General features: G+C 33.3%; 1 protein-coding gene across 4 annotated transcripts in view; it reads right to left on the bottom strand.

The window, feature by feature from the left end:
* TFPI (tissue factor pathway inhibitor) overlaps window positions 1-13,103 on the bottom strand; it is a 110,737-nt gene that overhangs the window by 26,946 nt on the left and 70,688 nt on the right. For all 4 annotated transcript variants that reach the window (XM_077154391.1, XM_077154390.1, XM_077154392.1 and 1 more), the window contains one exon: window positions 12,111-12,308. In XM_077154391.1, the coding sequence (XP_077010506.1) occupies window positions 12,111-12,308 (198 nt within the window). The remainder of the gene's footprint in view (window positions 1-12,110; window positions 12,309-13,103) is intronic.

The raw sequence follows: 13,103 nt of genomic DNA on the forward strand, positions 1-13,103 counted from the left end.
AATATTTTAGCTTTCAACTTCTCAGGGAAACTAGGTTGTAAGATTAACCATTTGTCTTAACTGCTGTGTCCCTCAGTTCTTTAAAGAGTTGAAATAGAGTATCAGTGATGGAGTAAATAGTTGATGAAAGACAAAACAAATGTTCTCAGAAAATATATTCTACAAACAAGAGAGGTAAAAGTAGTTTGAGTTAGAAAGATCATTTTTAGAAAAAGATTTTAAGGAGATAAACTGATTTTAGTCTTTAAAAGACTTTAAAAGAGTCTGCCCAGTGAACTCACCTTAATTAATCATTCATAACTGACACATTTTATTAATTAAATTGGTTCTTTTTCATTTTTGAAATCTTTCTTTGCTAATTTTTAATGTTTCTTATTTGACAAAGTCAGCCTAGAAAAGAACTAAGCAGATTGGAAACTGACTCAATAACCAGAAGATTCTAGTTGCTAAACAGGTCTCCATAATTCCAAACAAATAATCAAAACATGAAATGACGAAGTGAAAACTAATGAGAATGAAAAAAAGTGTCTGAATGTTGTTTGATCCTCTGTGGAGAAAATGCTCATGGAAAATCCTGTGAAAAGCCACAAGTCATAATTATCCTAACATAGAGTAATTAATATTAACAGTACATTTTCTAAAGCCTTAAAATGATGTTTTGGGTGTTTGCTGCTCTATAAATTTTAATGTAATACTTAAAATGCTGCAAATGCTGACTGCCTAGAAAACTAGATAAGATTTTAGTTTCTTTCATTTAATTCTTAAACTTCTCATGCTGTGTTGCACTTATTTTCAAAGGATAGTAAAAAGATAATTTTGTTGTTTAGGCATACATGACAAAGTAACTAAGTCAAGGGACATATACTTTGAAGAGCCTATGTATGGAATTTAAAAGTCATTTTACAAACTATATCTTTATTCTATTAACTTTGTTATAATGCCACTCATATTTCATAGGACAATGCTCCAGGTAAAATTATAAGGACAGAACTAATGAAATATCTGTTATGGATTGAATCGCATCTCCAAAAAAGTTGGAGATGTTATGTTGAAGTCCTAAACCCTAGTACCTCAGAATGTGACTTTATTTGGAAGTAGAGTCCCTAAAGATGTAATTAGTGAAGAAGAATTCATACTGGAGTAGGGTGGGCCTTTAATTCAGTATGACTAGTGCCCTTGTAAAAAGAGGGCAAAGAGACACAAAGTCAGACACACACAGGGGAGAAGGCCACGTAGAGACGGAGGTAGAAACCGGAGTTATGCAGATAAGCCATGGAACTCCAAGGATGTCCAACTACCATGAGAAGCTAGAAGGAAGCAAGGAAGGGTTACCTTAGGTCATCAGAGAGAGCATGACCCTCCTGACACCTTGATTTCAAACTTCTAGTCTCTACTGGGAGAGGATACATTTCTGCTTTAAATCATTCAGTTTGTGGTACTTAGTTACAGCAGCCCTAGGAAACTAATATAATATCTTTACATGTAAAAGGAAAGTCAATCATATATACCGACGCTGAACACTTTCGTAGTATCTGTTCTTTGAAAACTATGGCTTGCCTTTCTTCTCACACAGAGTAATTTACAACTGTATTTCTCACTGTTTTTTATTTTTTCCCCCAATTAAAACAAAACTCCAGCTTTCAGCCTTGATATTAAGGCAGTAAATTATGCTTTGATTTTTTTATCCCTTTGTACACATACCATCTTCCCTTTCCCTGGGAAAAGTAATGGAAAGCAATGTGAATTTCCACCACAAACTAATTTTTATACCTCTGTTAATAATTTATGTTTAAATTTTTAAAACACATTTTAAACAAAAACAAATGAAAATTTTCTAAATGTGATCGCTTTGCCCTTGTCTATTTGTAATAGTTTCTCAGAATAGACAAGACTATGGTGAGACTCCATTAGTATTCAGATATCATGGTAATTCAGCAGCATTCTTTACAAATGAAAAAACTATTAGTATAATAAAAATATGTAAATTAGCAGTTGTTGTCATTGGCCAGCTTGGCAAAATGAAATGACAACACGCTAATATTATTTTCACATAATTCCAAGTCCTTCAAGCATAGCCCAATTATGACTTGAAAGAACTTTCCTATCAACTAGGAATATTAGATACCAGTATCAATAAACATCAACATTAATGGTCAACATTAATAAACATCTGTGTGATCATCATATCCTCAATCTGCAGATGAGGGAATTGAGTTTCAGAGAGTAATGTGGCAGAGACAGATCTGAAATAAAACATTTTGACTTTTTCAAAAGTATTTTTTTAATTGTCTTTCCAAGTAGAAAAGTAATAACTGCACCTTCATAAAAGAAATCATTTAACTATGTATTATGTGTCTATCTCTTGACCCTTTATTCTGTCCCGTTAATTTCTTTCTGTCTTTATAACAACATCATTTGGCTTTGATTTCAGTAGTTATAATGTCTTGAAGTCAGGTGGTACAAATGCTACAATTTTGTTCTTGTGTTCCAAGATTGCTTTTGTCATTTTACATTCTATGAATTTCCAAACAATTTTAGAATCACCTCATCAAATTTTACAAAAACAAAAGTCTGCTGGGGTTTTGATTTGTGTAGGGTCAAATCTCTTGGTTAATTTAGGAGAAATTAACATAGTAACATCAAATCTCCAGTTTATTAATATGTTTTATATCTCTTTATGGAAACTTTATTTACTTTAAGAAATGTTTTCTAGATAATTTATAAATATATCTGTTTATATCTATTTATAATAATTTATATCTGTAGATATAAAATATTTGTAGATATTTAATAAATATTTTATAAAACTTCAGTCCTGTAAATTTCATGTTCTATTTCAAATGGAATTGTTATTTGGCACTTTAATTTCATTTTCTAGTGATTCATTGCTGGTGTATTTAACTATAATTTTTATTTTATCTTTTTATCTAACAATTTTAAAGTCATTCCTAAGATCCTATTTTTCTATATATATGTTTGAGTTTTCCATGAATAAAGACAGTAATACTTTTTCTTTCCAATTAAATGCATGCACTTTTTTTTTTTTTCATGATTAACTGACTAGGACCTCCAGTACAAGGTCTAAAAAATAGGGTGAGCGTGGACATCCTTGTCTTGCTCCCAATGTTAGGGTGAAGGTGTTCATTCTTTTGCTATTATATTGGTGTTGACTAAAGGTTTTTTAGAGATGCCCTTTATCAGGTTAAGGATATTTTTATTGTGAAAGTAAGGATATTTTTATTGTGAAAGGTTGTTTGATTTGGATTGTTGCTTTTTTCCTTGAACTAAGCATGGATTATTAAGTTTATTGACATATTCTAAGGACTACCTTTTATTTCACTAATTTTCTCTATTGTATGTCTATTTTTCTATGGCATTGATTTCTGTTTACTTTTACTATTTTCTTCTAGTACTTAATACAGGTTTATTTTACTCTTCTTCTTCTAGTTCCTTGAGGTTGAATCTTGGATGACAAATTTTAGACTTGTTTTTTTCTAAGGAAATATTTGTACCTATAAATGCTTTAATTTTTTGTTAGAGAAGTTGGAAGTTTACAGAAAAATCATGCATAAAATACAAAGTTCCATCATACACAGTTTTCCCTATTATTAATACTTGATTTGGTGTGGTAACTCTGTTACAATTTATGAAATAATATTATTATAACTATACTATTAACTATAGCCCATAGTTCACATTAGGTTTACTGTTCGTGTTGTACTGTCCTCTCTGGATATTATAAAATTTTATTCTGGTAACATATACACAATCTAAAAATTCCCATTTTTAACCCCCCTCAAATATACAGTTCATGGTGTTTCTTTCAAAATTTTGTGCTACTATCACCACTGTCCATTACCAAAACATTTCCATCTCCCCAAACAGAAATTCTGAACTAATCAAGCATTAGTTCCCCAGTTCCTAGCCCCACCACAGCCCCTGCTACCTTGTATTCTGGTTTCTGACTCTGAATTTTCTTAGGTCTAATTGGTTTATAGTATTGTTCAGGTATTCTATTTCCTTATTGATCATCTGTCTAGATGTTCTACCCATTATTGAAAGTGATATATTGTACTTCCCCTTGAAATGTAGATCTATCTATTTCTCCCTTCAACTCCCATAATATTTGCTTCATTTATTTGGGGGCTGTGTCATTAGGGTCATACATATTTATATTTGTTGTGTGTTCTAATTGAATTGACCACTTTGTAAGTATATAGTAAACTTTATCCCTATAATAAACCTATATTAAGTAATGGAAGAAAATAGTAAAGGTAAATATGAGTTTTGACTTAGAGTCTATCTTGTCTAATGTTAGTATAACAACCCCAGCTCTCCTTTGGTAACTACTTGCATGGTACATATTTTTACCCTTCCTTTCACTTTCAATCTACTTGTGTCTTTGAATTTACAGTGAATCTGTTGTAAACAGGCTAGAATGGGGTCATGTTTTTTGATGCATTCTTCCAATCTCTGCCTTTTGACTGGAGAGTTTAATCCATTTACATTTAAGTAACTGCTGATAATGGAAGACTTTCTTCAGAAATTTTGCTATTTGGTTTTTATTTCTCTTAAACTTTATTTTACTCTCAATTCTTCCATTAATGCCTAAATTCATATTAATTTGCTTTTTTTAGTATATCATTTTGAGTCACTTCTTAATTCTTTCCACATATATTTTTCAGTTATTTTCTTTGCGGCTTACCATGGCACTTGAAATTGACATCCTAGACCTATGACAGATATGTTTGATAACAACTTAACTTCAGTAGTAAGCACAAACACTGTTCTAAACCCCTCCATCACCCTACCATTTTGCAGTACTTGCTTCAAGTAATATATTTACATATTGTATGTCTAACACTATAAAGCTATCATTACTTCTTATGTGTTTGCGGTTTTGACCTTGTAAGAAGTAAGAAGTGGAGTTAAATACCAAAGCAATACACTAAAACAATAGTGATCATCTTTATCAGAGATCTCTATCTCTTTATACTATTTCAATCTACTTCTTTTCCTTTCAGTCTGAAGTTGGTGGTAACCAACTGTCTCAGCTTTTGTTTATTTGGGAATGCCTTATTCTATCCCTCATTTTTTTTTCTTTTCCTTTTCAAATGTATTTTTTATTGAGATAGATTCATACACCATACACTCCAGCCAAAATATGCAATCAATGGTCAGAGAATCATCACATGTTGTGCATTCATCACTATGATCAATCTTAGAACATTTGCATTACTCCAAAAAAGGAAATAAAAAGAAAAAGGAAAACTCCAAATATTCCATATCCCTGATCTCTCCTCCTCTACTTACTGACCCCTAATATTGCTTTCTACCCAATTTAAAGACATACAGTAAAGGTAACTTAACTAAAACAGTGCAGTATTATCAGAGATAGATATATAGATCAGTGGAACAGAATAAAACATCCAGAAGTAGATCCATACAAAAATGGCTAATTAATTTTTTTTGGCTGTATTTCTATACAATCATTATTAAAAATCAGGGCTTCTGGCTTACAATGCAATAGTTTCTAGTATTTCCTTCTAGCTATTCTAATATACTAGAAACTAAAAAGAAATATCTATATAATTGGTTAGTAGTCATAATAATTTGTTAAATCCAAATTTCTGCATTACACCTCACATTTAATCATTCTCTCAATCTTTAGGGATATATGGGCAATGACCACTTTAACTTCTTCATGCTGGAAAGGGGTTTGTCCTTATGGGGTAGAGATATAAAACTGGTTAATGTTCTTGGAGAGACTGGTACCTCTGAGTTTCAAGTTATCTGGCATAAGGACAATCTGGAGGGCTTAAGTTTCTGAAAAAATAAATTTACTAGTTAAAACATTTATAGTCTTAGAGGCTTTAGGATTTTTCAAGAATACTGTTGGTTGGGGCTTGGCATACTGTGGCAATTTGCAATATCTGGCTGAAGCTTGCATAAGAGTAAACTTCAGAGTGACCTTTCAACTCTATTTGAAATCTCTTAGCTGTTAGCTGCTGAAACTTTATTTTGCTCCATTTATTTTTCCCTTTTTTGGTGAAGAAGGCTTTCTCAATCCCCTGATGGCAGGGCCAGACTCATCTCTGGGAGTTATGTCCCACGTTACCAAAGAGACTTACACCACTAGGAGTTATGTCCTACATAGAGGGAGGGTAGTGAGCTTATCTGCAGAGTTGACTTAGAGAGAGAGGGGCCACATGTGAGCAACAAAACAGGTTTTCTGGGGTGACTCTTAGTTATAAATATGAGTAGGTTTAGTATCACCATTGCAGAAATAAATTTCATAAGGGCAAGCCTCAAGATCAAGGACTTGGCTTATTAAATTGGGAATCCCTAATGCTTAATAGAATATCAGATTTCCTCAGGTGGGGAAGATTTCCCCCCAATACCTTAAGGGGACTTTGCAGGTACTTTTTTATTTTCTGCCACCAAACTCTGGAATTGAGAGTATTCTGTACCTTAATCTGTACAGAATAACAAGATCTTATTCCTTATATTAGGTTCCATTTCATTAGGTTGTTTAGATAAATGGACTCAACAGGTTAAATTAGATAGAAAATTTAAATTTTAGACAAAATAAACATCTCTTTCTCTTATCCATCATTTTTCAAAGACATTTTGCCAGTTGTAAAATTTTTGGCTGGCAGTTTTTTCTTTATCCCTTTAAATATTTCATTCTACTGCCTTCTTATCTCCATGGTTTTTAATGAGAAATCAGACCTAAATCTATTTGGGACTCTCTTTCATGTAATATCTTGCTTTTCTTATGTAGCTTTCAGAAGTTTTTGTCTTTGGCATTCAACAGTTGGTCTACTATGTGTCTGGGCATAGCTGACTTTGAGTTTATCAGGTTGAGGTTTGTTGGGATTCCTGAATGTTCACATTCATGTCTTTCATTAAATTTAGGAAGTTTTATACCTGTATTTCCTTGAATATTCCTTCAGCCCTTTTTTCTCCTTCTAGGACGCCTATAATGTTGTATATTGGTACATTTTGATGGTGTCCCACAGGTCTCAACATCTCTGTTCACCTTTTTCCTTTCTATTCCTAAGGCTGGATTATTTCAATTTTCTGGTCCTCAGGTTCACTGATTCTTTCTTCTTCCACCTCCCATCTACTCTAAAAACATCTAGGGAATTTTTCATTTCAGTTATTGTAGTCTTCAATTCTAGTATTCTTATTTGGCTCCTTCTTAGAACTTCTAGCTCTTTATTGAGTTGTTCATATTGTTTATTCATTATTTTCCTAATTTCTTTTTGTCCTTTTTTTCTTATTTCTTTGGGCATATCTAAGATAATTTTTTAAAGTCTTTGTCAGTATCAAAAGTCAGGTATTCTTTGTTGATGGTTTCTGAATTTTTATCTTGATCTTTTGGGTGGGCCATCATTTCCTCTTTCTTTATTGTTTTATAATCTTATGTTGTTCACTCTACATTCTAATATTTTAATGTGCTAATTCTAGGATTTAGTCCCTGAGCTGTCTGGTACTTAAGTTTTTTTTATCTAACTAGTGATGTGAGTGAGATTTCCTTGCATGACAGATCTAGTAAAAAAAAAAACTAACCAATGCAAAAAAAAACACTTCTTGTAGTCTTTACAAATTGACTTTGCATTGTCTGGTGCTCTCCCTCAGACCTTAGCTCTCCTATGGAGATCATCCTGAGGCAAAATGAAATGCAGGATTCAGTCTGTCTTTTCTGAGCCTGCATCTTGGCCTGGGCTTGTACTCCTTCCTGACCTGCCTTAGGAATTCCCTTGTTCCAGGAATTCAAATGCCACCTCTACTCCCTATGAAATAGACTTTCTCTCCTTCCCCCAGTGCTCTATTGTATGTCTTAAAATTCTTAGTCCCTTGCGGCAGGCCACTTTATCTTAATTCTTTCTTACACTCCTTTAGGTATCCACAAGTTGCTTTTGCCTACAGGGCAAGTTCTAGTAGAGTGAGCCAGAGGTGAATGCCCTGGTACAGTCTGTCATGCTGCCATCTAATCAGTTGGCACTCACACACAGCCACCATAGTAAGCACATAAGACTTACTCTTCTCCCTTCAAAACAGGGTCAGGGACCCACAGTGGAAGCGCATGCTGACTCCACACTACACAGGAGAAGAGTTGGGGGATGGGCCCACAAGGCACAGTGAGATTTCTCTACTGCTTCTAAATCTGTGTTTTCTTAATTTGACCCTTGCCAATTTATTACAACCATTTAACTCTTGTCTGGAATTTTGAGGCTAATGGCTCTGCCAGTTTCTGCTAGTTCAAAGATTCTGCATGGGATGGCACCCTGGAGCATCTTAGTCAGCTGGAAGTTCTAAATTTCTCCCCATATACTGCCTTTTCTAAGCACAGATTTTGTAGTTTATGTTTGGTCATCATTCATTTTACAGTATTTTCCATACTCCAAATTTTGGGGGTTTGCCAAGTATATTTTCTGGTTTTTTTCTAACTTAAGTCCCTTCTGCTTAGAAATTATACTCTGTATAACTGAAATCCCTTAAATTTTTGGTGACTTTTTTTTAACTGAACCTGCATAATCTCCTATGGTGAATATTCCATGCACACTCAAAAAGAATGTGTATCTCTTACACTTAATGGGTGGAATGTTCTATATTGTCAATTACATGAAGTTAGTTGACAATGTTGTTCAAGTCACTCATATCTCACTGATTTTCTGTCTACTTCGTCTATCAATTACTGACAAAGGTGTATCAGTAACCTAAATATAATTGAGGTTTTGCCTATTTCTCCTTTAACCTTCTGTAAGTTTTTTCTGTATAAAATTTTAATTTCAGAAGTTAGGACCCATACACTGAGGATTTTTAAAATTTTCCTCATGAATTTATGCTATTATTCTTATAAAATATCTCTCTTTTCTTACAGTAATATTGTTTATCTTGTAGTCTACTTCTGCTAATCATTCTTATGATTATTTATTTATTTTATAGTACTTTCTTCTGTCCTTTGACTTTTTTTTTTCTGCATGGGTAGACTCCAGGAATTGAACCTGGGTCTCCAGCATGACTGGCTAGAATTCTGCATTCTTTCACTTTTAAATTGTCTATTCTTTATTTTCAAAGTACATTTCTGATAGACAACATGTAGTTTTTCATTTTTAAAAATATATCTAATTTATAGCCCCTTAACTACTCTAAGGTTAAACTTTTATCTATGGTTTGCAGCAATTTGATGATCATATTCTTTTGGGTAGTTTTCCTTTCCGTTGTGTTTATTGTTTAAAGTTTTTCAAGGTCTTTGGATCTATGAGTTACAACTTTAGTTTAGTGTGAATAATTTTTAACCATTATTTCTTCATATATTCCTTTGCCTCCATTCTCAGGACTCTACACATATTCAACCTCTTTGTGTCACAGGTTACTTCAGCTTTGTTCTTATTTTGTTTGTTTAATCTTTTTTTGTTGTTGTTCGCTGTACATTATTATATAGTTTTAATGCTTTGTCTTTAAGTTTACTGATCTTTTCTTCTGTGTCATATATTCTGTAAAGTCCCATCTGGTGAATTTTTTATTTTAGGTAATATACTTCTCAGGTTTAGAAGTTTCACATGATTCTCTTTTATATCTTTCATCTATCTCCTTATTATGTTGCTGATTTCCTTTAGCACATGTATAATACCTATATAAAGGTCCTTGTCTGCTAATTCCATCTTTTTTGTCTGTTCTGCATCTGTTATAACTGAGTAAATTTCTTCCAGGTTATGGATCCTTTTCTTATGTTTAATATTTTAGGATACAAGTTTCTATGTGTTTTTGAATATCATGCTGTCAGATACTGAAATTTACTGTCTTTCTTTAAAGAATGTTGAAATTTATTTTAGCAGGTAGTTAGTTACTAATAGATCAACTGGATCTTGTAAAGACTGTCTTTAAGCCTTTTTAAATGAAAGTCTACAAAGACTTTTCTCTAGGACTAAATTAGTCCTAGTACTAAGGCCAAATGGAACTCAAATATTTCTTAGTCGGGGGAAATCTGAGAATTGTTGGTTTATAAATCCTGGGAAATAATTTCTCAACTGCATGAAAGATCGCCAAATGTTTAGAGTTTTACTACTCAGTTAAAAAACTCAAAGGAATCTATTTCCATATTTCTGAGCTTATTCACTGTATACACACATCCTCTGCCATGCATTGTTTCACAAACCCCAACAACCTCAGCCTACCTAATCTCCAATCTCTGTCTCTACTCAGTGAGACCACCATGCTGTGCTTGACTTTTCCTCCTGCCCTATGGTCCAGAAGTGGCTTTATAGAGAAAGCTGGGAGAATTGGAAGGCTTATCTCTTATGTTTCCCTTCTTTCAAAGATCACAGTCCTGCACAGCATGTTAGTCAATGTCTGCACATAGATATCCATATATTGTGTTCAGTTTTGTGTTTGTTTATGTTGGAGGGAAAATCCAGTTCCAGTTACTCCATCATTGCTAAAGATGGATTTTTCTCTGTAGTTGAAAATTTTAAAGTCTAGTAATACTTTTCCATATTCTATACCCTTAACAGTAAACTATTATATGAATGTCCAGATATCCATACCATAATATGAAATGACTTTTGATAGCATATATATGCTAGTCAGTATGTATTTTAGAAGATATATTTCTAAGAACTAAAGATTAGTGTACCTTTTGTGCAATGGTGAAATATAAGAATTGTGGCTTAAAAAATGAATACAGAAGGGATTTCAGCTTCAGGACCAACTGATGAAAATCAGCAGGTTGCTAAGTGAAAAAGTAAGAACCTGCAAAGATCGCAGCGATCAGGCCTTTAAAGCTAAGGTTCTTAAGACTGAGGGTAATTGTCAACTCCACACTAAAGCCTACTTGGCCCAACATGTGTGGAAGAGAATGGGGAATAGAAGTCTGTGATGAATACAAAAATGACCAGGCAATCCCACAAACCAAAGGCAATACTAAGGACCACGGAGGTGCCTAACCTGTGTTAGTAACATTTCTAGCATATCTATGGAAAGGAAAAAGGGGAATAAGAGCTCTAGGCATAAACAATACATTCACATCAGTTTTCTTCTGCCAACTCTGGAGCATACAAAAAAGCATCTCTCAGAGTCACAGAGGAGAGAAGTTTTCTCCTTTCACCACAGGCCAAGAGCCTCAACACTGCCAAAGCTGTTTTGTAAAAGCTGTTTTAGAAAGCATTAACAGGGTGAGAAGGCAGAGCTGTCTGCTCTATAAAAAAAAAAAGAGGACATCTAGTGTTACTAACAAATGATATCATCTCCATTGCACTTTAATTCAATCCAGATAGCTCTGAGAACATGCTATGAAGAAAATAGTGAGCTAGAAACTGGGGAAATAAAGATGACTCAGGTTCCTCTATCCTACAAGTAGCTCACAATTCAGAGGGGCAAAACTCAGGTTAAAAACATGCACTATATTTAATTAGTAATTAATTGAAATAATGATCATTCAGGAGAAGAAATTAAACTACATGTAATATTCTAATGTTATTTTAATAAGATTTAAGCAGAATAAAAGTGTACAATAAAATTTAATAATTCCATATATAATGCTACATTTTCAAATCTTACAAAAATACAGTAAATACAAACAGAAAAGTTGGGTTCAAAAGCCTACATGTATCAGCCAAAAGGCATTTTTTCTCTATAGTATTTCAAAAGGTGTCAGGAGACTGACTTAAATTTCATTTATCTCTTTCTGCTCTTGGGTGCAGCTTAGTAGCTCTCAGGGGCTTCAAAGTGAATTTTCAGATCTATTATCTTGACAGTGGACTGCTATGAGATCATTGTGTCCACGTGACTAACAACCTCTTTTGTGCCTATTGATAGCTCCCCAGGTAGGCTGAATTACATTCACTTCACTGTAGACATAAAACTTGTTCTGAAGACTCGAACAAGTTTTTTTTTTTTTCCATCTTTATCATGGAGAGAATATAGAACAATAAATTATGGCTAATATATTTTATAATGATTACTGTGAAAATTGATAGTTGATCATGAATGCTGAAAATTCTGAAAATTTAATTCCTTGGAACGTTAAAACAACGTTAAATTACTCTATTCCCCCCAATTAACAATTCTTTCATTAGACCTGAGATTTCCCAGAAACCTACCTGTAAGACATTTTTCTTTGCACTCTTCCAGACTGACAAATCGATTCTGATTTCCTCCACAGCCTCCATATATAAATTCTTCACACTGTTGAGTCTGAATATTGAAAAAAAATCTCTTCATCAGTGCCCTGCATGGGCCATCATCTGCTTTCATTGCACAAAATGTGTTTTTAAGTTTCAGTGTTGGCAGCTCAGTATCTACAAGGTAAAAATAAAGGATAAACATGTAATTCTTTATCAACACTTTAATAATGTTCTTTATTTCCTTTTTATGTATCCTAATTTTTAAAAACCATGAAAAGTTATTCAAAGTTATCAAAAAGGTACGTAAAATAAATAAATTCACCAATTGAGACCTCTTACTACTGATCACCTACCAAAGGGAACACGAGTTGATGGCACTGCTTAACTCTGTGCCAGCTGACTGATACGGAATTGTGCTGACATTACAAATAGAGATATCTTCTTATAAATGAGCAAGGTTTAGGGGCGGGTGTCAAGGATAACTCTAAGTGTCTTTCCTTAATCCACAGTGGTATCACCTTTTACACATAAAATGGTTCCTTAAAAGCGATGGTATATTTGCATACATTTGGATACATGATGGTGAAACTATAAGATTTCTAATTTGCCATTGTAACTGAAATAAGTATATCAGGGAATTTATGTGCACATCAGACTAAAGATTAGTGTTCCTACTAATTGCAGCTCTATTTATATTTTTGAATTGTCAATATGTTGTATGAGTTACATTGACATGTTTCAAGAGTCAAAAGTACATAAAATTCTGCACACAGAGAAGTCTTGCTTTGACCCATGATCTCTGAAGCTATTCCTCCTTCCTTATAGGTAAACATTTTTGTTAGTTTGTACTTATCCTTCCACTATTTCTTTTTGCAAATACAAATATACATATGCAGACATATGTACATATACATGTACACATCCCTTTCTTAAATAAAAAGTAACACATACTACCGGTACACTTTGCTC

The sequence above is a fragment of the Tamandua tetradactyla genome, chromosome 3 (genome assembly GCF_023851605.1).
Source record: "Tamandua tetradactyla isolate mTamTet1 chromosome 3, mTamTet1.pri, whole genome shotgun sequence".
NCBI classification, from domain to species: domain Eukaryota; kingdom Metazoa; phylum Chordata; class Mammalia; order Pilosa; family Myrmecophagidae; genus Tamandua; species Tamandua tetradactyla.